The 26777-nt window shown below is 37.1% G+C and overlaps 1 protein-coding gene across 1 annotated transcript in view; it reads left to right on the top strand.

Annotated features, from left to right (window-relative positions):
- LOC308621140 (uncharacterized protein) overlaps window positions 1–4170 on the top strand; it is a 64380-nt gene extending 60210 nt beyond the window's left edge. Inside the window, exon 4 of the mRNA XM_081241342.1 lies at window positions 3904–4170. Within this exon, the coding sequence (XP_081097468.1) occupies window positions 3904–3978 (75 nt within the window). The 3' untranslated portion in view covers window positions 3979–4170. The remainder of the gene's footprint in view (window positions 1–3903) is intronic.
- Window positions 4171–26777: the final 22607 nt, after the last annotated feature.

The following is a 26777-nucleotide window of genomic DNA, read 5'->3' as shown; positions in this document are numbered from 1 at the left end:
ACACACACACAGATGACTAATCTCATATACACACAGAGAAGCTGGGTCATGAGACCCTTTCCTCTTGTGATTTGTGGTATTGACCTCATTGTTTATAATCTTAACTTGAGTATTATTAATTTTTCGTCCTGTGGTAAAGAGTTTTAATTTAATCAAAACCTTGGAGACTAAATAATTAAACCTGTCACACCATCCACAGTTTTATTGTTAATTAGTCATGGTGAGGTGCCATTGTCATAGGAGACAGGGTCCCTAAATTTAGCAGTGGAATATTACATTGATCACACACAGAAAGAGCCTGGACTCTGGGGATCAGCTGCACGTCAGTGAGTGCATTGTGGTAGAGTCCACTCTTCACCTATGAAAGGGGGATGTTCCTGGAATTGTCAGCAACGACCTGCTTGCTTGTTCTCTGGCTGCACATAGTAACCAAAAAACCTGCCATCCTTAACCCCTTGAGGGCCCCATAACAGCAAGTTGGAGGAGGATGATTCTCTTGTTCAGCTCTGGGCCACTTGCCTGCCTGCCTGGCTGAACTAGAGCTTGTCTCCCCCAGAGAGACAGCTGCTTCTCTATCCAGAGCCACGGGCTCTCTCCCAACCCTTTCCTTACAGGTTGGAAACAGGAAACCAACCAAGCATGTTTCCTTCTCAGTGTGCAAGGTCAGGTGCCTCTTTCTGCTCTGCTTCTTTGAATGAAGAATAAGTAAAACACATAGCACAAGGTTTTCTAGCGTCCCAGCTACCATAGTCCTATATATGCATATTCTGGGCCTGAAGACAGATCTGCTAAATATCAATATTAATTAGCAGAGCCACAAAATTCCTCCTAATGCACTTTCTTCCATTCGGATTCACACTTGAAGTGGCATCCTGCTGTACCTGAAAGAGTATGGGCCTTGGGGACTAGTAGACACAGATTCAGAACTCAGCTTTGTCACTTAACTAGAATTATTATTTCCTCTAATTTTTTTCTAGCTAAAATCTCACTCTCCTCATTTGTTAAAAAGGATGTCTTGAGTATGAGGTAGATTTCTACTGACTGTCCATTCTGTTCCTTTTCCCATCACAGTGAGGTGGAGGAATGGCCTTCTTTGTCATTCTATCTGTTTCTTCCTCCTTGAGAGGTAGAAACTTGATTCTATGCCCTAATTGCTACCAGTACCATTTAGTAGTTGAAAGAACCCTTGGGTAAATAAGATCACTGGGAATAGTGACAACATTTGAGCCAGGAATAATAGTTTAGAATCATATTATTAAGTGTTGCAGGTGCCTTGCTTTATCTTGTAGGTAATATGCAGTTACTAAAGGTGTTTAAAAACTAAATATTTCTTTTTTTTTTTTTTTGTGGTATGCGGGCCTCTCACTGTTGTGGCCTCTCCCATTGCGGAGCACAGGCTCCGGATGCACAGGCCCAGTGGCCATGGCTCACGGGCCCAGCCGCTCCGTGGCATGTGGGATCTTCATGGACCGGGGCACTAACCCTTGTCCCCTGCATCGGCAGGTGGACTCTCAAACACTGCACCACCAGGGAAGTCCTAAAAACTAAATATTTTTGAGTACCAATGAGACATTAACATTGGAGAGAGAATAAGATTCTTCATGTGATTTTCTTCTATTCCTGGATATTAGAAGCATCAGGAGTGGTGGCCAAGGATGGCTGGAAGGGCACTGAAGTGAGAGGTAGCTGGAAAGGTGAAAGTAGCATTAGTTTGTCGTTATATTTCCTCCCCTCATATTCTTTTGCAGGTTCCCCTGGTTACAGGAGTCTGGTGTAGTAGTGTACAAACTGGGTACTCAAAGTTCCATCATGCTTAGCTTTACCCATGGCAGTGAGTATGACCCCTCCTACAGAAGTTGCCATTCAGTGAGTTGTTCTCTCACCTCCTGATAAAACCTATTAATGATTCTATATGAATGATTGACAGTTGACAGATAATAAATATCATGTATCCACCACTATTCTAAGTACTGGGGCTGAATCAATGAGCAAGGTCATTAAGGTTCCTGACCTCATGGGGCTTTCATTCTAGTCAAAGGAAAGTAGAATATAGACAAATAAATGAATGAGATAATTCTAGAGAGTTGATAAGTTGCTACTAAGAAATAAAATAGTAGAACGAGTAGGTGAGATTGAGAGATGGTCAGAGACTAGGATTTATGGTCTTGTATTCCATAGCAAGAATATTGATTATATTCTAAATGACACAGAAATCCACTGTAGGGTATAAGTAGAGTACTGATGTAAACTGATTTGCATTTTTAAAAGATCACCTGATGTAAAGCAATTATACGCCCATAAAGATGTGAAAAAAAGAAAAAAAAAAGATCACCGGAGGAGTAACTATACGGCACACTGAGAGTAGCATTATGTATAACAACAAGAAGGGCAATTTTTAAAAAAAGCATATTAACTCAGAGAAATACATTTCCTAATGGTGATATATATGATAGAGTGAGATATCTATGGAGTAAACATTTGGAAACAACACAGCCTTCTTAGAGACCCAGGAATAGTACTGTTACCGAAAGTGGGTGTCCAGCTGCTCGCCACTCAAAAGCCAATAAAGAGGCAAGTTTGGTGGAAAGGAAAGTTTGCTTTCTTTCTGAGGCCGGCAACCGGGGGGCGGGTGGGGGTGGGAATGGAGTACAGATCCCTGTCCAGAGGCCAGTTCCCCCCCACTGACAATCAGTGGGCAGGAGCTTTCATAGGTGAAGCGAGGGGGCTACATGAAGAAACATCACAGTCAGATTGAAATTGGTCATGCAGTGGTCTAACCAGCGTCATCTTGATTGCTTTAAGTACAGCTAATCATCAGGTCCAGGGTCGGTTTGTTCCCATTTCTTTGAGGCCAGCTCTCGGAATGGTGGCAGCTTATGTCATGGCTACAGTCTGGTCATCATGTAGTTAACTTCTTCTGCCTGGCGTGGGTTTCAGTATCTATGACAGCTCAAATGATATGGCTCAGAATACTACCTATGACCCTTAAGGAGGAACTAAAGGTCCTTGACTATACTTAATGACTAAACTATTATTTAGTCTTGTTGGACTGTTTTCCTTTGTTTCTGCACTTTCTCACTTCTCTGATTACACTTATAATTTGGCTAAAGTTTTTCCACAGACAGAAGGCAGGCTGAGGACACAGTGGGGAAGAACCATACAGCCATGCTCCGTTTCAGTATGAGATAGGCAATGCTCTCCTGAGCCCACTACTTGGAGAGCCCTACACAAGGAAGATGCAGAAATGTTTCCTTTCCTGAGACCTCACTGCTCACCTCTAGGGAAGGTGTTCTTCTCCATCTTCCATTACAGAGTTCCATCACACAGCTGTCCCAAGGGAGTTGGTCCACCTGGGATACATGGGAGAAGGTAGCAAACTAGGTCTCTTCCTTTGACTATTGTGTTTCCCTTCCTCTGTTAACAGTGTATACTTCATTTATGTAAAGAGAGAGAAGAAAAAGACAGAAATTGGATGACTATTGAGATAAGAGTAAAGGGACCTATTTAGTTTCAGTAAGTTCAGTTTAAGTCTTAGAAGGTGGTGATGAGTAAATTGTGGAAAGATTTGAAGAGTTGTTCAAGGTTTCATTCATTTTAAAATTAATTGACTCATTCATTCATTCTGCAGTTATATACGGTGCTTTTACTCTGGGGTGAACATGCGTAGACAATGAGGATTCAGAGATGAACGTGACATAGTCCTTACTCCTATGGGGATTGTACTTTAGTGGAAAGATGTGCAGTAAAGATCAACCTTACCTGAAGAAAGGTGTGGGAGTCTGTCCCTGGCTCCTGGGAGTTAACTTCTAGGCCCTCGTAATATTCTGCCCAATAAGAGTCTGTTTGTTTACATGGAGACCTTTGGCTGTGACAGATAGCCTATGTTAACACTGTGATTTATAGGTATCAGCTCCACCTTTGAAGGCGAGAGAGACAAAAGTCAGCCATGCAGGTGGTTACCTGTGTCTACGTGGCTGACCTCCAATAAAAACCCTGGACTTCAAGGTTTGGATAATCTTCTCTGGCAATATTCTGTGCTGGGAGAAGTAAGTGCTGTCTACATGACTCCACTGGGAAAGGAAAACTGGAAGCTCACGCCTGGAACTCTTCTGTACAATGTGCCATGTGCTTTTTCCCATTGCTTATTTTAATCTGTATCCTTTTGTTGCAATAAACCATCACTCTGAGTATAATGACCTTCCTGAGTTCTGTGAATCCTTTTAGAAAATCATTGAACTTGAGGGTGGTTTTGGAGACTGACTGAACTCTCAGAACAAACATAAACGGCTGACTACAGGGCAGTTATTAATAAAGCAAAAGATACATGCTGTAGGGTCTAGAGGAAGGGCACATAATCTATTCTGTGTGGTCCGAGGGAAATTTATTAGAACAAAAGTATAAAGTGAATCTTAAATATGAGTAAAAAAGGGGAAAACTTATTCCAGGTAGGAGAAAAAAAGAGTCAAAATCGATGTGGTGGAAGGGCATGGAAAATTGGGGCTTTTCAAGTGGTCCTATATAATTAGTAAATTGATATGATGTATAGGAAGAGATGATTCAAGAATAAGAGATGGCAATCGTAAGATCCTTGACATCTTTTGCCACATAGCTGATAGGAAGCTATTATATGACACTAAGAATGGAAGTGGCATAGTGCTATTGCATTTTTGATAGATTATTCCTAGCAGCAGTGGGGAACAAATGCTTGAAACAAGGAGATCATTCAAGAGGACATGACAGTATTTTAGGATAGAACAATGAAGGCTTGGATAACGGTCATGGGTATAGAAAGGAGGCAATGGATTCAAGAAAGGAGCCAAGGATTCAAGAAAGGTTTAAGATAAGGAAGCAATACATCTGAAATGCTAATTAATTAGAGTTGGAGATTTTTTTTAAAAGGCTAAATTTAGGATGAAAGCCAGATGTTGGATTATTGGTGATAGCCATACTATTTCCTAAAATAGAAATATAGGAAGAAAAGCCTGTTTATGGGAAAAGAGAAGTTCTCCTTTGGAAGTGTTGATTTTTAAGCATCAGTGAGATCTGAAGTGGAAATGTGTAATAGCACCTAAATACAAGAATGAGGAAGACAGACAAGTGGCCTAATGTGCAAAGCATACCAAAGGGATGTTGACCTCAAAAACTGTGGAGTTTATTAAATATTTCAAAGACATAATGAAATAATAGGTCTTCAGTATTACAAGTCCAGCATCTCTGTCAAAATGGCTGTGGAGTGAGTAGAAAGCAGTTATTTGAAATGTGTGGTATATTGTCATTGTTGGCGAGAAGGCAGATCTCAACTACAACTAACAAAGAAACTTGCAGATTATTTTTTTAATTCTGTTCACAAGGGACCAGATGATAGGACAAGGATGACTCAGGGAAGTTTATCCCCATAACTAGCAAAGCAAAATTCACACTGCAGTCCCTGCTGTTGCTGAAGAAAGGCTGTCATCTTATATCCTGATTTATCTCTCTGAGAACTGATGAATTTTCCCCTAAAGCTCTAGCAATTCCCTACTAGGAAGAGAGTGTGGTATGGTGAGGAATGCTGTACTGCTGGGTCTTCAATGAACAACTCTTGCTTGATTGAATGATTTAATCTAAAAACCTAAAACTTATCTTCTTCTCATGCCACGAATTCTACTTGTTCAATCTATGATTTGACCACGGGCATTGCTGCTTTTCTTATTCAACTCTGTTTTTTATATTTGTTGTTCAGCTGAACTTAACATGTGATTCCATTTCATTCTTGGGGGACAAAGCCCAAACTCTGCCTCTTTCTTCCCTGCTGTACAATTCCATACCTAGTCTGGACAGCTCATAGAAGCCTTACCCTTTATGTGGTCCAGTTAGGATGCTAGTTCTAGCACACACTTCCTTTGTGACCTAGAGTCAGAGTACCCCTACTAAATATTTCTCATCTAAAAGATATTTGAACCAAAATAATTACTGAGATCTCTTCTAATCTGTCATCCCCTGAGTCCAGGACAGAAGCAATAACATTAGAGTTGTCCCTTGAAAGAGAAATTAAATTTCATCAGAAAGAAAAGGGATACAATAATTTTGAATGCAGAAGGATTAGGTTGAGAGAATGTAAGCAACAATACATAAATTATGATATGTAGGTGAGAGTCAGTGGGACTGGATGATTGAACCTAAATAAAGGATGAGTGTGAGATGAATGGAGATGTGAGGGTCTTGGGACTTGGAACACTAAAGATGCTAAAGACTTAAATAGGTACCCAAATTTCCATACCAATCCATGGTCAGGAGTCCAAGACATCAAGGCAGGGAACTGCACTAAAGAGAAGCCTCCCAAGATATTTCACACCAAATAAAGAGTTTTATGGTCAAATAAACCTGGGAAACAGGCATTCATTATCTCACTCCTGAAAATGCAGAATGTACTTTAACATTTTAAAGACAAAGAATTTCTGCAGTGAGAAAACCATCAATGTTGTTTAGCTCAGCATTTCCCCAGTTATTCAGCCTTGGAATACTCTCTATTTATTTGCATTCCATAAACGATCACACTCGGACTTGTGCTAGCCCAGTGCAGTGGAGAGCATATCTAAGGTTTAGAATCGTGGTCATCAGAAATGCTGAGAGGCAGAGTCTGGGCTCAGGTGTGAGGGTGGAAAAAGGTCATTGTCCAGCTGTTCAGGGCTTTCTGTCAAAGGCAAACCCTTAAAGAGGGGAACCCACCCAAACAGATTTCTTCCAAAAAAAAAGATTTGATTCTAAACCCTCATTCCTTTAATCTTCTCAGTTAGGGAAGTAGTGGCAGTTCAGGAGCCCGTAGATAAAAGGAAAGTGGCATCAGCTGTTTAAAGAAAAGGCTTATTGAGTTTAAAGCTGCAGGTGGAGTCCAGATAAACACATCTCAAGCCAACTTAGGTAGACCAAGAAGAGAAGCTGCTTTTTCAGAGTTTTAAAGTTTGCTGGCCTTTCTCTGTGCGATGCACTAACATAACAGGTTTGACTCACCAGGAGATGACGCATATAGCACGGGGAGTTTGAAAAAGCACTGCTTAACCTTGCTAAGAAATGCTGATTTTAAGAACAGCTGGAATATTGCTTTCTGATCCTCGACCATCAGTCCAGCAAGGACAAGAGATGTTTTGATGAAGAACATAAAAAAAAAAAAAAAAAAAAACAACCTTCATTGGGCAAATAAATCTAGTGAATATTGATGGCAATATTTTACCCAAGTTGCGGAAAACAACTTGACTAAAAATAATCCTTTTGTGTGTAAGTAAAGGCGGCACCATCACTGCAGGAATCTGGAGATGCATATTGTATGAAGAGAACATTTCAAAGTGTCTTTTTCCATTGACATTTTAAATAAATATTTTTAATCTGCTCTTGTAGAATCTAGTATTCATGCTTCATCATCAACCACTGAAACAACAGGTTGAAGCTGAACATCATCAATCTGGTGACTCAAACATGGATAGGGATTACTTCTGTTGGTTGTGTGAAGTGAATGCAGTTAGAAACAAACAGATAATAATGAAATTTGTGAGCTAACACTGAACTAATTATTCGGGAGGGTGAAATGTAGACCAAAGAAGATAGACACACTGCCACAGATTTATTGAACCCCTACTTACTATGTGCAAACCTCCTGGACAGATTAGAAGGAAATAATTTAGTAGAGAATTTAGTTTCTATGGTTTCAGTTCAAACAAAGGGTGGGGGATACATTGAACGGAATACAGAAGAATCCTATATAACCCAAGGGCAGAAAAATGTATAAATCAGCCTTCCAAGAACAGGAAAATTACTCAGAATAAAATAAACAGCTCTCTATATAGCCTCAGTCTCTCTCTATGCACTTAGACTATAGTCTTTGTTCTCCTATAACACTGGATGGCACGTAACTTTGCCTTATAATGGTACTGATTCCAGCCTTGGCTTCACATAAATGTTAGGTCAGAGGAGAATGCATCACAGTCTCTCAGTTTAAATTCTCTCTTCAGAGAAAATCTGATGGTTGCTGGACAAAAAATAGACTGAAGGACTTTGGTCTAGGTGTCTCTTCTCCAGAGAGCAAGGCCTTAGTTGCGAGTATGCCCATATATGATATGTGTGCTTGATCCTTCTCCGTACTATGGAGGGGATAGGTTTTTTAGAAGATATTTGGATAAGGCAGACCATTGAATATGTCTATTGTACTTATCCTTGGAAAGTTTATGTTTAGATGAGACAAAAAGGCAATTTATGCTAATTGCTAAATAACAGATGATATCCTCTGGGATGCAGATGTGAATTTAATCTTGGATTTGGAAAGGGAAATTCAAACAGAGATGGAAAACTAATAGGGAGAGTATTTTGGACAGAAGAAATGCTCTCTGGTCATACAGATGGTAATGCATAAGGAATCTTAATGGTAGGTTGGTTCATTTAATTAAAAATATTTTTGGAGAACTTTCTTTATTCTGGACAGTATATGAATATCACATTTGTTCACAATACTTATTGAGCATCCACTGTGTGCCAGGCACCATTCTAGGTGCTAGAAATACAGGAGCAAATCAAAGTCTTTGTCCCCAGAGGCTTCTATTTTAGTAAAGACAGACAGGAAATAAAATTGTAATTTTCTAGGTGTTGTTGAGTGGTATACAATGATTAGTTAAATGAATAATTAACATAAATATAAATAGTTTTATTTCCAGCTTACTCCATGAAGCTGGAACCTTGATTATTTCTGGAAATCTGGGTTTATATCCTCACAGCTTTATAGACTAGAGAGAATAATCTTTTCTGAAAATTCCAGTAAGAAAAATATCTTTAAAAAAATCTTTTAATAATCTTGCTAGGGTCATGACTATTTCTTCTCTCTCTCTTAAACCAAACACTGTAGTCAGGAGAACAAGGTTTATGCCTCTATTTCTCTGTAGTGTCTATAGTCATGTGTGTATCTCTCAACTACTTGTTGTGGCCTTGGAGATTTTGCTAGCTCATCTATTTTACTAAACCCTCTAAACACTGGAATACCCCATGGCTCAGTCCTGGGATCCCCTCTCATCTCCAGCTGCATTCTTTCCATATGTAATTCCAGTCAGTTTGAGGGTTTTGTAATAAAGTCTTGACATTGCTGACCCCAAAACTTTTTACCTGTCTTTTTATGTCATGCTGGTGTATCTTTTAACTCTATTGGTTATTTTATGGGCATCCTAAACATGGGTCCAAAATTGTACTCTTGAGATACCTAGCACCCTTTTTTCATCATTTTTTCCTCCCCATATAAATAAGTGGTTACACTTTCCACCCAAATAGCTAGGCAAAATGAAGGATATATCCTTGGTTTTTACTTTACATGACCTTTCTTCCCACAACCAATGCATTAGCAAGTCTTGTTTCCTATATGTTCAAAGTATATCTAGAATTCATCCATTTCTATCCAACTCTAATGCCCCATCCTACTCAAAACCACAGTTATCTTTCAAATGGAATATTGCTACAACCCTGTAATTGTTCCCTCTGATGATGACTCTGACTGAAGACAGACTCATCATCAGGTCACATCATTTCTGTGTTTTCAACTTGCCATCATCTTCCTACAAGACTCAGAATGAAATCCAAATCCCTTACCCAGGTTTACATATACTGACAGCATTTCTGTTAGGTACACGGTATCGATCAGAAAGGAACATTACTGTTTTGGACAGGAAAAACACATCAACATGAGTTGTTAGAAAAAACTAAAAAGTAGATTCATGGGGAAATGTACTCTTCTGCAACATACTGTAAAAGAGCTAAAATATAATAACGAATTGCAGAATGTTTACATTCTTCTCACCACAGAGTGGAGACTGACCAATTAAATCTCGGTTATCTGCAAAGGTTGAACTGCTCATGCTCCACATCTCGTTGCCTTGGTGATGGAGTGCCTGAATAATGATATTTCTGCAATAAGTAGAAAAGCCACATACAAATTCAAGGTGGATCAAAACATGGCCTATTTATCTATACTTTAGAGGAAGGTATAAGAAAAGTTGATAGAGGTTCTGCACCAGAAAAAAAAAAAGATAAAGAGGAAAATAATGTAATTTATAGGTTAACTGGGGCTTTAACAGCACTCCCACTGACCTTAGTCATAGGTACTATAAATAAGCTAAATTTTTTGAGCATCTCTGTTACAATTCCATTCCTCTTTGATCTATTGCTGTAATGAAATTAAACCTCGGGAAAAAGTAAGGAGGGAGTCAACAATTTTATTTATGAGCTTGTATACCTTTCAGATTCCATTGCATACCCTTTTCAGGGTATCAATATCATATATTGTCTAAAGTAGGTCACTACTGAATATAAACAAGGGTGCTATTAAAATTAAGACAACATGTACAAAATGGGACTATCTTGGGAAATGAGTATATAAGTATGATCCCCTGGTTATGCTCTGCTTTGGTTACTATGTTTCAGCCACACTTGCTTTCTTCTGATTCTTCAGACATATATTCATTCCTATCTTGGGTCCTTGCAGCAACAGTTCCATTCATTGAAAGAAGTTTTTGACATTTATGCCTCAGCTTAAAGTCACCTTTAAAGATGGCCTTCACTGCCAGCCCAAACTAAAGTATATCGAGTCATTCTTCACATGTTTCTCTGTTACAGGCTTATCATACCTTGATTTTTTTCATATTTGTTTTACAGTTTGTTCAATACACCTCCAAGCTATGAGATAAATTCCTTAAGGGCAGGGTCCTAGCTACCAGAATAGTGGGTACTTAATGTTTGCAGAATAAATGAAACCAAGTAGTTATGTTGGGTCATATTTAAAATGATAATTTATAATTCATTCATGATTTTTAGATTTAGTACTCAGACATCAATTTATACCACAAATCTCCATTCCTTTTTTTGTTTTGGATGTTGTGGTAGTATTTTGTTGCTATTTCTGTTTTGCCTTGAACTTGCCTTGAGTTGTTTTCAAGGAAGAATATGTTTTTCATCTTTTTTATTCCTTGTATTTAAAAAAATTTTTTTTCCCAAATGAAGTAAAGCTTAGTTAGGTATAAAAACTCACTCAGGGTTGTTCCATTGTCTTCTGGAGTTTAAATTTATGGAGACAAAGGCTTTGCTCTTTAGCAAACTTAGTTTTTCTTCCACAGTGTATAATCCTCCCCATTCTCACTCCATTCCCTGGTCTGAGTGATTGCAGGTGATTTTTTTTATTCTTAATCTTCAAAATAATCTTCTTTAGGCTATTCCTAGGTGTTTGTCTTAGTCAGTTTGGGCTGTTGCAACAGAATACTATATAAGACTGGGTGACTAATAAACAATACAATTTTATTTCTCACAGTTCTAGAGGCTGGGAAGTCCAAGATCAAGATGCCAGCAGATCTTTAGTGTCTGGTGAGGGCCGGCTTCCTGGTTCACAGATAGCCAACTTCTTGCTGTGTCCTCACATGGTGGAAGGGACAAGGGAGCTCTCTGGCATCTCTTTTATCGGGGCACCAATCCCACTCGTGAGGGCTCTGTCCTCATGACCTAATTACCTTCCCAAAACCTCATCTCCTAAATAACATTGGGGGTTAGGATTTTAACATACTAACTGGGGGGAAGGGGCACAGACATTCAGTCTATAACCATGTTGCTTATTTTACATTAATCTCTCAAAAGGGTACCTGTGATTTAGAGACAGTCCTTTTCAGCTCAGAAGTTTCATTCTACTTTACTCTAATTCTCATTTTCTAAAATTTTGTGAATATCATATATTCTCCTCTTTTTTAAAAATAATACAATCCAGGTTTTTTAAAAAAATATTTATTTATTTTATTTATTTATTTTCCTTATTTATTTTATTTATTTACTTATTTGGCTGCGTCGGGTCTTTGTTGTGGCACATGGGATCTTTGTTGCGGCATGTAGGATCTTTTTGTTGTGGCACACCGTCTCTTCATTGCGGTGGTCAGGTTTCTCTCTAGTTGTAACGCACGGGCTCCAGGGGCATGGGCTCTGTAGCTGTGGCCCACGGGCTTTCACCTTGAGGCTCACAAGCTCAATAGTTGTAGTACACGAGATTAGTTTCCTGACTAGGGATCAAACCCACGTCCCCTGCATTGCAAGGTGATTCTTTTTTTTTTTTTTTTTTTTTTTTTTTTTTGCAGTACGCGGGCCTCTCACTGTTGTGGCCTCTCCCATTGTGGAGCACAGGCTCCGGACGCGCAGGCTCAGTGGCCATGGCTCACGGGCCCAGCAGCTCCACGGCATGCGGGATCTTCCCGGAGTGGGGCACGAACCCGTGTCCCCTGAATCGGCAGGCAGACTCTCAACCACTGCGCCACCAGGGGATTCTTTACCACTGGACCACCAGGAACATCCATATTCTCCTTTTGAAACACATATTTTTCATCTACTGAGGTTCTGCTCCCTGTTACTCCATTACTACACCTCTTTATTGTATCAGTGCCATTTTCTTACTATTTGTTTATTTAGTATTTTTCTCTTTTATTTTATGGGAGTATCAGAAGCTTGCCATTTGCATCATTTATTTTCCTTGATTGATTCTGGACCTCCCATTTCTAATGCTCATTTTAATCCTGTTAGTGAAGTTTTAGCTTCTTTATATTTCCTTTCCATAAGTCTCCTATTTTATTATCTCCTGTGCTTAATCTAGGTCCTTTAAACATATCATATTGTCCAGTTCTTCATTCTATTTTTTTTTCTTTTTTTTTTTTTTTGCTGTACGTGGGCCTCTCACTGTTGTGGCCTCTCCCGTTGTGGAGCACAGGCTCCGGACGCACAGGCCCAGCGGCCATGGCTCACAGGCCCAGCCACTCCACGCCATGTGGGATCTTCCCGGACCGGGGCATGAACCCATGTCCCTTGCATCGGCAGGCAGACTCTAAACCACTGCGCCACCAGGGAAGCCCAAGTTCTTCATTCTTTTATTCAAATTTTGTTGTTTTTGTTCATAACATATAGCCGAAGCATTTAAACATATATGCTTTCTGCAGTAAATATTTTTCAAACTATGTCCTTCCCTTGTATCTCAGTGCTACCATCATTTCTTACAACACAATATATTCCAACCTGGGATATCGACCTAACAGACTAAAATGATAGTAACAGAAGTTGGAGTACAGATACAAAGAAACTGGAATAAAGGTGAAGAAAGAAGAAAGACCAATAACTTGGAAATCTCTGAATCTATAGATTAACTTTTAAGAGTTTAGCAGTGGTGTGGAGATTTTCAAAATCTCTTTTCAAGGAAGTCATTCTGTTTAAGTATGAGTGAAAAGCATGAAATGAAAGAAGGGAAAATGGAACGGAAGTCCCATAGTTTCTGGAATAATGAAGGACCATGAAAGGTGAAAGAGGTTGTGGATTCTTCCAAGGTTTTTCCAAAATCAAGTTTCCTGAGTTGGAGCAGAGCTCTTTGTTCCTGGTTTCCTCAACTATATCAGGAAAGAAGAAGATTAGGTCATATTCAAAAAAGGGTGGGTGTGGGATTGATATTTGGGGATCTAGAGAGTCTCCTGTGGACTGCTGTTTCCAGGAATTTCAGATAAGGTGGCACTTCAATTTTCATTTCAAGGAAACATTTCATTAATTGATAATCAATGCACTTTGCCCTGAATATTTTTTCCTCAGCTTAGAGTGCTTCACAATAGACATCATACCTTAAAATCTACGGACAAGATTTAAAATTAATTTTATAATCTCCCCAATAGCTAAAGTTAAATATCTATTATGTAAGTTGTTATAACTCTCAGGGGTCATAAGTTAGGTTGTAGAAGCCCTCTTGTTGGTTTTGTTAAATAATTCATCCCAGCAGCATTCATTCAACAAAAAACAATGAGTTGTTACTATCAGAGAACTTCTGTGCTAAGTGCTTTAGAGACACAGAGATCTCCCTTCAGGAGATCAAAGCCTATCAAAGAAGGTAGTACAAGCATAACAGTACAGGACAGTGTATGACTCTCAAATTGCACGTATAATATCCCATGCAACAACTGTACTCATCCCATATCCCATACAACCATTTGTGCAGTTTCTGGAACATAACTGTTCTTCTATAAATAGTGGCAGAATTTTGTCTATTTGTTTTTGTTTGAGGAACTCATGTCAGTTCTTTTAGGGCAAGAGGATTGATTTTATGTTAATAATTTTAGTTTTTCCAAACTAGCAAAGGGTTAGGCAGAACGGGATTGCATATTAGGTATCTGCTTATGGATTTACTGATCCCATAGCATAAGGTGACTTTCCAAAGGAGATCATTCCTACAGCATTAGAGGTCCTCTTATAAAGCCTGTGGGTAAACACACCAACTAACATGAGCTAAAAATCTTGAAAAAATGGATTAAATATCTCACCTTTGTTATTTTAAAATGTTAATCTTAATGTGAAGGTTTTAATCATTATTATGGTGGGAAAAATAGAAAATATATGAAACAATTGTCTTTGATATATGAGATCTAAGCATCACATTTAGATAAAAGACTTGATGCTTCTGCCATTGCTAATTATAAAGATGGTTACTGGGATGGTGCTCATGGCAGGGACTATAAAGCAGGTGATGGCAACAATGATGATGTGATATTAGTGTGGTGCTAGTGCTAAAATTAATACCAATTGCATAGCAATGTGAACAATGATGAGGTGCTGCTGACGGATGATACTGGTGATACAGCAAGGATGATTGTGATTATAATGCTACTGATGAGGTGATTAAGTAACGATAGAGACAAGTGAAGGTGACATCAATGGCTGATGACGATGAAAATGAGGAAGGTGATGAATACAGTGATTGCAAAGCTTCAGGACTTGGACTTGGAGAGACAAAGTGGGCTGGATGATGTAGGTCCTCTTTTTAACCAGTAGGAACTAATAAGTAATGGATAGAGAAATATCTTCAATGCCTTGGGAGCAAATAAATACTTGGGACTTTTGAAGAGTTCTTGAACCCAAAAAGGAATAAAAGTGAATTACTTGCTAAACAAGAAGTTTGTGCACTGAGACTTGAAATTAACTTGTGATGAAAATAAAAACAAGCCAGCTCTTGCATGTTTGCAATTTTGAGCAATGATTCTCTGCAAAAATAATTTCAAAAATTTAGAAAAACCTAGAGTCCACTTAACTAACCCTCCAATTTTTTAGCTGGATTAATTATGAAACTGAAAGAAAGTGACATACTCTTAGATCTATCATAATCTTAAGTCACTGTTTTGGTAAACTAAAGGAACTTACAGGTAATTACCTTAAGAGTTCATTCAATGCATTAAAAAAGACAACACAACTTCTTGAGCACCTAACTGTTGCCTGAAATTGTTCAAGGGCTATAAGAAGTAAAAATGCATGTTGAGAGAGACCAACAACGTTACTACAAAGCCAACTTCTACATTAAACTTGCTTCCTTCAGAAACTACTGGCATCACTGAATGAATCTTGATCGAACAACTACTCTGCCCCCAGCATTTCTGTAGGCATTTAAGAAATATAGACACAAGTAAAAAAGAATTCTTTAAAAGAGGTGAGATAAATTTGAGGATAAAAACCAAGACATATACTATATATCATAATGAAAGCACTTTGGACTAAGAATAAGATAAAATGGGGTTTTGTTTTGGCACTTATCAATCATGAGGCTGTTTATAAATATTCCTCAGTTTTCTTATTTAGACAATACATATAAAGATATTTGGCCTGCCTGAACATGAGAATATATCACTTTCACGTAAGATTACATATGAGCAAGTTCTTTATACATTTTAAAACACTGCCATTTTTAGGAACTACTGATAGAAGGTAATTCCCTTTCCCCAAACTGCAACCTTATGAGGAATCATTTTCTTTAAATCTAGTCTTTGCCTCTTTTTACTACTTTGTTATCTCCTCCACTGAGAAGTTGAAGTTACTCATAAATGTGGGGGGGAATAAATTGGTCTGGTCAGGTTAGCTCTGCCCTTAGTCTTTGGAATGAATGTTCACAAAGAACATGAGTACTCTACTTCGTGCTGTGAATTCTACCTGGGAAAATTGGACATGCCTACCCCAATACAGTGCTAACTGGGACTGGGTACAGAGGTGTCTGATTCTTGGGTTGAGTATTAACAAGCCTACTTGCTATCAGAGTAAAGCCACATACTCAAACTCAGCCTTTATCAGTAGTGAACATGATACTCTGGCATCTATCTTTAATTTTTGATGTTATCCTGATTTTCTGAGTGTGGAAAAATCCCCAACTTTACTAGGAGTTATACTGTAATTAACATTAGTATAAGTTATGATTATTAATCCAGACAATTCTGCTTATCTTTTATCTAAAATATATTACATAATTGCACAGTGGAGGTATCATTTCCCTTTTAAAGAATTATCCAATAGATTCAGTTGGTGCTCTTTTCTGCAGGAGGTGAGTGGTGACATTTGCGTCATGTATTAGCCATTATTGACATAGATAGCAAGTACACTAAGGGTACTAAAAAAGAAATTGCTCTGAAATATATTTCCTTGACTCTATCTATGCAAATCAGCACATTATGCAAGACATCGTATGGCCCAAGTTATAAATAGGCTCTATTTGGAGATCTTTGAGCTTAACAGAAAGGCATCATCCTTCTAAAAAGACCCTCCCTTCCCACCAGTCAAGGCAAAGATTCACTAACCCAAAGAAGTTTCCTGACTTCCCTATGTGTGTCCCAATGACCCTGATGATCTGGAAAGTGGGCTAGAATCCTGTGGAAAGACTTTACTAGGGACACAATTAAATTCAGAGCAATATAACCAACTTAATTGCATTTCTTCCATGTTTCAAGAATAGCTCTGGGGAAACAAAGATAAGTAAGATGTGGAATTGACTCTAAAGAACCCACCAGTCTAAAGTATGAGGCCAAAGGGCAGCAAATGATTATAGTTGATTTAATAAATGCAATAATAAGTATGCAGAAGCTACAAAGGGGGCACCAAAAAAGAACGATTGATCCTAAAGTGGTTCATATGTTGGACAGAAGAAAAGAAAGTCAATAGAAACCAATGTAATAATAAGTCTAAATTCCTGCAATGGATAAAACAAAATGCTATTTTCATAGAGTCACATATATTTTGGTATTGCTAAAATATAAAGAGACAGGATTTGGAGAGAAAATAGAGGTCCAGGTTATGAAAGACTTTGCCTGCAATACTAAAAGACTTGAATTTTATTCCATAATAGTGTAATGTCCATTGGGTGGTTTTTAAGCATAGGATTGATGTTATATTTCCGGTTTAGAAAGATCATAGTTAAGCCAGAGTAGAGAACGGCTTGAATGGGGTAGAGACTCTAAGTAGGAATACCAGTTATATGGCTGTTAAAATATACCAGGTGAGAACAGTCATGGTTCTTCATAGAGGAGTTTAAATTAGGAGAGAGCTTTTGAAGCAAAGTATGAATTGAGAAAAAAAGTAATGGATTATGAGTAATGAATCTCTGCCCAAATTGCATCTCCATATGTCCTTATTTGTACTTAGATTTAAATAAATAATAACCCTTTTTTTTTTCACTGTTTGTATTTTTAAAATGTGGGTGACAAGAGAAAAGTAAAAATCACCTAATGATCCTTTGTTGGGCTTGGAAACAAAACTGAACAAGCAGAAAAAGTAGCCAATGGAGTATGAATGGAGTTCCACTGTAAGGACTCTATCAAGGAGCCAAAGTATTGCAGTTCAAAAGTTGGTCTGTGATCATCTAACCCATGACTATGGTCATCTGACCTATAACTCATTTATCCTGATGTGGGACCTTTAAACAAGAAATTCACCATACCATCAGCTTTTGGAAAGTACCTAAAAATGGTATTGCCTATGCAGACTAGTTTCTGAAAGACCTCATGCTACTTTCTGTCCTGAATCAACTTTCCTAGTAGGCAACTCTATATTTCTTGCCTCACCCTTGAAATTTGTTGCTACCTGTTGAAGTATCTGTCATCCTCTACTACTTATGCAGTCATCCTCAGAGGGCCCTGAGCTGGTCTCCTACCAATTAGACTTCACTCTCATACTCTTCTCCCACTACTCATAACCCTACTCAGGGTCACTATATTGACATTGTAATTATCATATCAAGTTGTTACAATTCTATATAATACTCTACTAGATTATTATAATAATTGTTATAATGATATATAATATTTTAGTGATACCATGTTTTGGGTTAGGCAGTTCTGGTATAGATGAAAAACCTCAAGGTTTAGAATCAGATTTACCTGAGGTTTAGTACATACTGATTTTTTTCATTTAGCTATGTGATTTTATGCAGCCAATGCCACAGAGTCTATTTTTCACTTGTGGAATGAGAACAGGAATATGTATTTCAGGGGAATGATGGGCAGGTCTACTGAGGAGCTTAGCATAATACCTTAGTACGTTAGTACTTTAGTCTTTCGTATGGTCTTTTACCCGAAACCTTTCTCCAGAGGAATTTTTAAAAATATTGGAAGCACTATGTTGAATGATAGGAAAATAAAGCACCTGAATTACCACAGTATTTTATGCTATGCTAGACATTACTTTGTATTTGAATAACTCACTCCCAGATATTTTCAAGATTTAAACAACAACAGGAAACTATTTCATGAACAGTCTTCTTTACCTTCACTTTTGTCAAGGCTTCACAAACAGTTTGTATATTTAGAAATGCAATTGTTGACTGAAAACAGGTGGTGTCATTGGCTATAGGATTATGTCTTTCACATCATTCTTCATTTATAGGAGAAGGGACACTCTCTTCAGGAGGCCACATCATCAAGTCATATTTCAATGGTGGAACTGGATTTTTAAAATACTCATTTTTTTTCCTCCAAGTGCAGAGATAACTGGAAAAAAATAAGCACATCTATTTGTTCACAGAGAAATACTTGACTTTGCTATGATACTGCAACCGGCAATACGGAAATGTGAATTTCAACTGAAAGAGCCCCTGGGAGACTACAAGAAAGGTAAACATGACAGGGAAATGCCAGCAAAAGATGTGCCCATCAGTTGCAAGCTCTTTTAAACCATTTTAGGAACATGACATATTTCCCTCTTAAAACTGTGATGTTTTGGAAACATCAGGGGTCCCTCTCTCTCTTTCTCCTTTGAGCTCATTGGAAACTCTCCTCTGATATCAAGCCTGTTTTGACTTCCTATTTTGGGAAATTGGGAATTGAGAACCAATGTATGGAAAATTCTAGTTATCAAAAAGAGAAGCTACAAATGGTCCCAGAACCTTCCCAGCCCATAATGCTTGGGATGAGCATAAATAGGAAAGCAGCTTCGATGACAGTGACTGACTCACCCTGTGCGCCTGGGACTTCTTTTGTAGTTCACCTAGCAGGTGCAATTATGCCGGCAAAGAATGGGATGAAGAAATGACCTTTGAAGGTAGCTCCGGGGTGTGGGAGCTATGTGTGGAAACCTTATTAGACATCGGAAGCAGAGCTTCCGAAATAATAGTCCAACTGTAAAATAGCACCTCTGGATAATTGTAGTATAATACAATAGTTTTGGCAGGAAAATTTGAAGAGAGATACTAGATAAAATGTGAATTGAAACTCCACATTCTTACGGGAAGTTCATTTAACTTCTTGAGACTTTTCCCATTTGAAAATCCAAGAAAGTGCAGTTGAATTTTAATTAACTGCATTTTGCTCATTTGTATGTTATTTGTATTATATCAAGAAACCTAAATATTAGTTTGACTTAATCAAACAGTAAGGGTTTTATGTGCACTACATAAGATACACTGTTTAGGCAACCTGGTGGAATAAAGGTGGATCCATTATTTATTTATAAATTTTACTTTACCTGCTTTTAAATTTATTTTGCAGTGAATACAAGTATACTGTTTCCTTAATAAAATAGAAATATATTAGCCAAATTATATTGAAAGAAAGGGAATCATTTTACCAATATCTCAGCAAATGTAACTATTGCTTTCGAACATTAAATTTACCATGACCTTTTTGGCACATCTAAGGGAAACAGTGAAACAGAGAGGATAATATTATTCCCCAACATGATGAAAAAACACAAGTTTTTCAGTAGATATCAGCTTTTCTATGATAATTAGTTCTTAAAAGATTTTACTGTGTGTGGCCCTTTAAATAAGAACAACAACAAAAAATTCTCTGTGCTCAAAGCGGAAATAAAATAGTAGCTAGACTGCAAGGGAGCTAAGAGTACAGGCTCTACTCAAACCACTCCATGAGGGTCAAAGTCTAGCTCTACAGTTTGTAGCTCAGTGATCTGTGGTAAATGAATGTTTTAAAACCTCAAGTTTCTCCTCTGTAAAATGGGATACTACTACTACTAAGATCTAAAATTTATAGAGTACTTACAATGTGCTAAGTTCTCTTCTAAATGTTTTTTATTTATTAATTTATTTTATCCTCACAACAGCCTATATGATTAGAATTATTTTTATTTTAAAATGGGGACACTGAGGTACAGACTGATTAATTAACCAGGATGTATGACACAGCTAGCATGAGATAGAACCAGGATTTTAGTAACTACTTCATGGATTTATTGTGAAATTTAAATGTGATGAAGGGAAATGTTCAATATGTGGTAAGCATTCAATAAATATTAACTATAATTTTGATTACTATTGAATAGAATAAATTGGCAAATTATAATGTGATACAATAATGCAAATGTGCTATACACTCTCGTTCCAACTATACTGAAGCTAGTTGAGAACGAGATTACACTGCTCATAGTAGCACACAAGAAAGTGATAGAACTTGAGCTTCTTTAAGAATCGAATTGAATTTTGAAAAGCAAGGCAAGGTGGTCATTATAAGGAAGGAAAAAGAATGATCTAGGCTCAAGGGTGCAAAATCACAGCAAGTTCTCCGGTAAAATAATGGCATAAAACATAAGGATAAGAATATATTTCAGGGAAAAATAGATGACCTGGAACACCAAGAGATTTAGATGACTCTGATGCAATAGGGAGCCACTGAAGTTTGAATAGGACTTGACATAACACAGGGATAATCTAAGAAGATTAATGCATGACAGCATGTAATGAGTATGAGTCTGGAATCAGATAGATGTCTATGTGGATAGAAGGAGGGTAGTACAGACAGACTAAAGAGTGTGAATTTCCCAAGGCTTAGTTTGAAGGCCTCTGATATGGTTTTACTTTCTTTCTTTGTTTTTGTTTTGTTTCGCTTTTTTATTTTCTTTCTCACTTGTATTAGTTAGGGTTCCATACTATATAGATGGCATAGTAAAATGAACAATAGAGGAGAATTTAATAAAAGGACTATTTATTAAGGTATGGGCAGGGTTAAGGGACATTAGCAAGGAATTGTGCAGCAGCCTAGGCTTAGCTACAACAGGAAGCATGCGCTATGTCTGGGCCTAAATAATCAAGAGGAACGAATGTTACCAGAACCCGGTGCAAATTCCTGTAGTTGAGGAGAGGACTGCCTGGAAGGGAGAGAGCTGAGGGAACAAATAATCCAACCCCAGCCCTCTCTCTCTCCCTCATCAATCTTGCTGAGCTGAACCAGCAGGCAGGCGACAGGGAGCTTGTACATTCCATAAACATGAGCTTTTGGGGACAGGAATCAGGGTTGAAAATTGGTGAGGAATAGATTTGGCAGGGAAAACAAAATATGTAGCACAATGATAAAACCTCAAAATCAAACTGATGTCAGTTTTGGGGGAATGGAAATGGCCACCAAGGTCACAGCCATTTTAAAGCTGGAATAGACCCTAAAATGATCTACTTCACTTTTTGTTCTGCTCTTTCTCCTATCTAGGAAATAAGAAAATCAACGTACATGTCCTCCTGAAGATTACATAGTCTATCAATCAAAATGCAATTCAAGGAAAAGAAAGAACTCTAGGTATTTCCTGCAGAAAGTGATTTTGTGGAGAGAATGGGGTGTTCACAAAATTGTTAGAAATGTTGGAGGAGAAGGAGTTCAGGAATAGCTATTGGACTGTGATAGCAAATACACACAGCCCTGGCTGCTATCCAGAGCCACCATCAACTCTCATCACCCATGAAGCACATGGCAATCGTAGCTGCTAGAACTGCCTTCCAAGATTCGTGTCTCTTTAATTTTGCTTCTAGAATTGTAACTGAAAAATATAGCCCCCGTCTTACTAACACGTTCCACATTTCAGTCAAGCATATATAACTAGTAGAATCTAATTCCCATCCAGAACCATAATTACAAGAGAAATATAGAAAGGCAGATTTTCCTTCTCCAGACCTGGAAACACAAGAAGACACCTAGAAGAAGAATGGATCTGAATGCCAGTCTACCATACCCAGCAGTCATAGCTTGGACCTGGTAGAGCTGAACTACCTACTGTATCTCCACAAATGGAATTCCCAGACTCCAGAGAATGTAGAACTAAACTAATACAACTGTTATTACATGATATTTCAAAGGATTTCTCTCCAAGAGTATTGTCATTTATTAATAAAATATTGACTATTCTATAAAATTCTAGGATATAACTGTTTCAGAGAAAGCTGTCAGGAGATATTATATCACACATCGTGGAAATCTAGTTTCTGTGCCAGAAAACTCAATGCAGAGACGAAGGTATCACTAAGTGCTGTGAGAGTATGGACCACCTCTAGGGCTAGGCATCCCAACCTGAAATTTTAACACAATGCTAAGCACTTATCTAATTTAATTCTCACAAAAAAATCCTATAAATTATGTGCTACCATCCTCATTTTATCTATCAGGAAAGTGAAACTCAGAGAAACAAAGTAATTTACATAAACTTATACAGTTAATAAGGGATAGAGTTGGGAATTAAGCCTAATTTTGTCTGATGCCACACACAGCATTTTACAATTTTTTCTCGTTCCTGAAGAACCTTGTCTTCTGTCAGTTTACTGCTGACCCAAAAGGCACGGAGCAATTAAAATACCTGTGATAAGTGTTACATCAAAGATGTTCCAAGAATTTAACCAGCATTGACATCATTAAAGCACTCCTCTTTTCAAGCTGGTTTCCTAGGGAGACTCCATCCCAGTTTCCACTCTCCTCCCACTCCAGCCAAAGTTCTTCCATTTTTAATGAGATGGGATTCTCCTCTTTTATTTGTTCTTTTTCACAAGTTAATAATTTGATATTGGTTTCAACATTTAAATGAGAAGATTGTGAAATCCACCCACATGCTTCACTTTTAATTCTATTGTGAGGAATTGTAGAATTGGAAAATGAAAGAAATGATGTTGACAAATGCATGCATAAGGGCTCCAAGCAGTCAGTCTGTCCCCTTCTGGGCACAGTGGCAGGTTAGTGGGGGTGTTAGGAGAATAGGTAAAATTGAATTCAAAAGAATTTCTTTTCACATTATAGAATTCAATCTCCAATGCCAAGCCAACTAAGCCACCCACGCTATTTAGTATTTTCCATCTGTTCAACTCTACAACTTTGAAAACAGTGACAACTGATATATAAGAAAGTGTTTAATATATTAATATGAGTTACCAATAATCTAGCAGTGGAGAGGAATCTTAATGTTAGCAACACTCTTAAGTGACTGCATTAATTTTATTACTACTACACTAAGGACAATTGCTTTCCCCTACTTTCTAAATACTGTTTTTCTCTTTTATTACCTTTCTGTACAGTCTTGATATTTTGTTTTCATTTTTATGGTTTTATTGTTTATATTTCTTTTATTGTAAATCTCAAAATTTTTGAAAGAATGCTGAAAAATTATATAATAAATGATTTATAATGTATTTTAAATGATGATCTGTAAACAAAATTTGTAATAATAAAGGTAGGGCCATAGTTAGAGAAATATTAACTCTACAAATTGTAAACAAAAGCCTTAATGGTGTATTTTGTAATTAGAGAAGCTAAACATATTATTTTAGCACATCTAATTTTTTAAATAAACTTTTTATTTTACAACAGTTTTTAGATTTACACACAAATTTCAAAGATAGTACAAAGAGTTTCTATATAATAACCTGTATCCAATTTTGTCTATTATTAAATCTTCCATTAGTACAGTACTTTTGTTATAATTAATGAATCAATATTGATGCACTGTTATTAACTAAAATCTTTACTTTATTCAGATTTCCTTAGTTTTTTTTTTTTTTTTTTTTTTTTTAGATTTCCTTAGTTTTTACCTAGTGTCTTTTTTCTGTTCCAGGGTCCATGGACCATGTTACCTTTAAACCTCATGTCTTTTGAGGCTCCCCTTGGCTGTGAGTTAGTACAGTTAATTTTTAACCATAGAGAAATGATTAGTTTTCTTTGAGACCACATGGGAATCAAATAGCAAAGTATTCTGAAGAGTTATAAAGAAAAATACATCTTAGCTCTGTTGTTTCTAACTTTTCCAAGGGTTTCTTTTCCTGATTAAATCCAGATAAAGCTGGCCTCTACCTGTGTGAGTTCCTTTGATTTACAGTTGAGGCTTTAGGGCATTGGTACTAAACTCTACCTGCATGTTAGTATTACCTGGGTAGCTTTGAAAAACAATAACGCCTAGGTTCGACCCCAGACCAGTTAAATGAGAATCTTTGAATGAGTGACCCAGGAATGGCATCGGTGTGTTTTACAGCTTCCCAGTGATGCCAGTGTGCAGTCAGGGTTGAGAACTACTGCTTTAGATGTTGAGCTTTCTCTCCTCAAGTTATAAAACTTCTCTGAGAATAAATATGAGTCAAGTTGGCAGCTACTGGTTTGCTCTCTTACAGTGCTGGATCTAAGCCGTGGCAGAACTGGAAATCAATTTCTCTGGCATCCATTAAAGGAGACAATGTATATAGTAGAAAAGCATTGATTTAGGAGTCTGGCTGTGGTTTTGTTCCATCTGGATGACTTGGAAAGTACGCTCTATAACCTCTCATGGTTACAGCTAAACATTGCAGGATTGGTCTAAATAATGTCTTGGAATATTATATGTTAATTATAAATCTTAACATTCTAGCTTCATCATACTTACTGCTATTGTAATTCCTTAAAGTGACAATAATAGAGAGTAGTAACAATAGTGCAACAAAAATATGGAAGGGGAAGGAGAATAATATAAGCACTCCTAATTTACTGTTTTTCTTAGGCTAAAGAAAAGTTTCATTTGCCAACAACTGCAAAGGCAATTAGCAGATCTGCTTGCTAGATGGATACTTGAATTTCTAGGAATGAAAGTCTATATGTAATTTAATCCCAAAGAGTTTAGTTTGCTATCACTTCTTATTAGTGCATCCTCTTAGTTAATGGAGAATGAGAGTTAGTTATAAACACGCCAATTGCTGATACTTGGTACTTGATGTGTGGGTGTGTGCTTAAAATATAAATGTGACAGAAAGGAGTATTTATGTTCTCAGAGTTCGCTGTGGGGAGGGGACTTTTCAAACATATATGCTACACATTCCAGATTTTTAAAACATTAGGTAAGCTGCTCTGAAATATTTGTAATTTTAACCCCTTAACGAATTCAAGTTAATACAGCATGCATTTATTGAGCATCAACTATCTATGTTACTCCAGAATAAAAAATGGTGACACTAGGGGAAATCTGTATCTTCATGTTGTCACAAATACAAATAAGCCATGAGAAAATCAAACCATTGTCTAGAATCTTGATGTATGTTTCTAAACACTATAAAACCATATTATCCACATGGTATGGTCCCCTTTATTTGGTTGGCATCATTACGTCAAGAGTACACAACCACAGTATCAAAGACTCTGTGTGTGTGGACTCATATACACACTCAGCCACACACATTAATTTAAGTAGCCATTGAGATAACATTTTTTCTAATTCCTTTTTATCAAAATAATAACATTATAAGGTAATTATGGTTAATTTTTTTATAGATGAGGAAACTAAGCCCAGAGAAGTGACATAAACTTACCCCAGTTGTCAGAAGTAGTCTATAATAGATAGTAACTTAACATCAATATCTGACTCCAAAGCCCAGACACTTTAGTCACTATATATACAAATTTTTGAGGGAAAAGGTAATCAATGTTTATTATTTGCCTATTAATTTGGAAACTAATACAGCTAGATATTCTAAACTTAGGAATGGAAGGCAGCTGAAGCTCTGGAATCGAGATGTTCCCTTTGAAATGGGCATGTTACAAGGGAAATATGATTAATGGAGGATTGACTTACATTTTTGTTTTTTAATCATTTAAAAATTTTAAATTATTTATATACAAATTGAAAGAAATATTAATATTTTAAATTCTGTGTGGTAAAAATATGAATAATTGCTGTGTTTTTCTTCATACTTTCCTGTTTCCCTAAAAAGTATCAGAAAGTCATTTTAAAGGTTAGATTATGCAAAGATAAGTTATTTATAAAAAAATATATTTGAATTATGATTGTTAGTAACCAATCCTATTCAAGTTTCACACTTCTTTCTGAGACCATGACCCAGAGAGTTCAAGAATTCTTGTTGAAAGATGTTTATTCAGTGTCATAACTCAGGAATAAGATGCAATCAAATAGAGGTATCAAACTATGACTTGGCTCATGGTTGCCATTTACTTTTAATTGAAAACTCAAGATGCTATTTGTTCTATTTAGTGTTTGTTTTGATTTTTTTCATTCAATGTATTAAATGGAGTCTTTGGATTTTATGGAATAGGAAAATCTACTCCAAATTTGAAACAGACTCATCCCTCCAAAAATTAAAATTCACACCTTGAAGAGTAAACCAGTTTGTCTATTGCTAATGATTTAAGCCCAAGATTGCAAAGATATTTCCTGGTATGCAACTGTGAGTCAATGGGGCTTTTGGTGTGGAGGGATAACTTTGAGTATGGTGGAGATGTTGATGAGAA

Source organism: Mesoplodon bidens (assembly GCF_964165515.1).
Source record: "Mesoplodon bidens genome assembly, chromosome: 7".
In the NCBI taxonomy this organism is placed as follows: domain Eukaryota; kingdom Metazoa; phylum Chordata; class Mammalia; order Artiodactyla; family Ziphiidae; genus Mesoplodon; species Mesoplodon bidens.
Note: the sequence above shows the minus strand (reverse complement) of the source record. Positions and strands in the feature narration are given on the sequence as shown.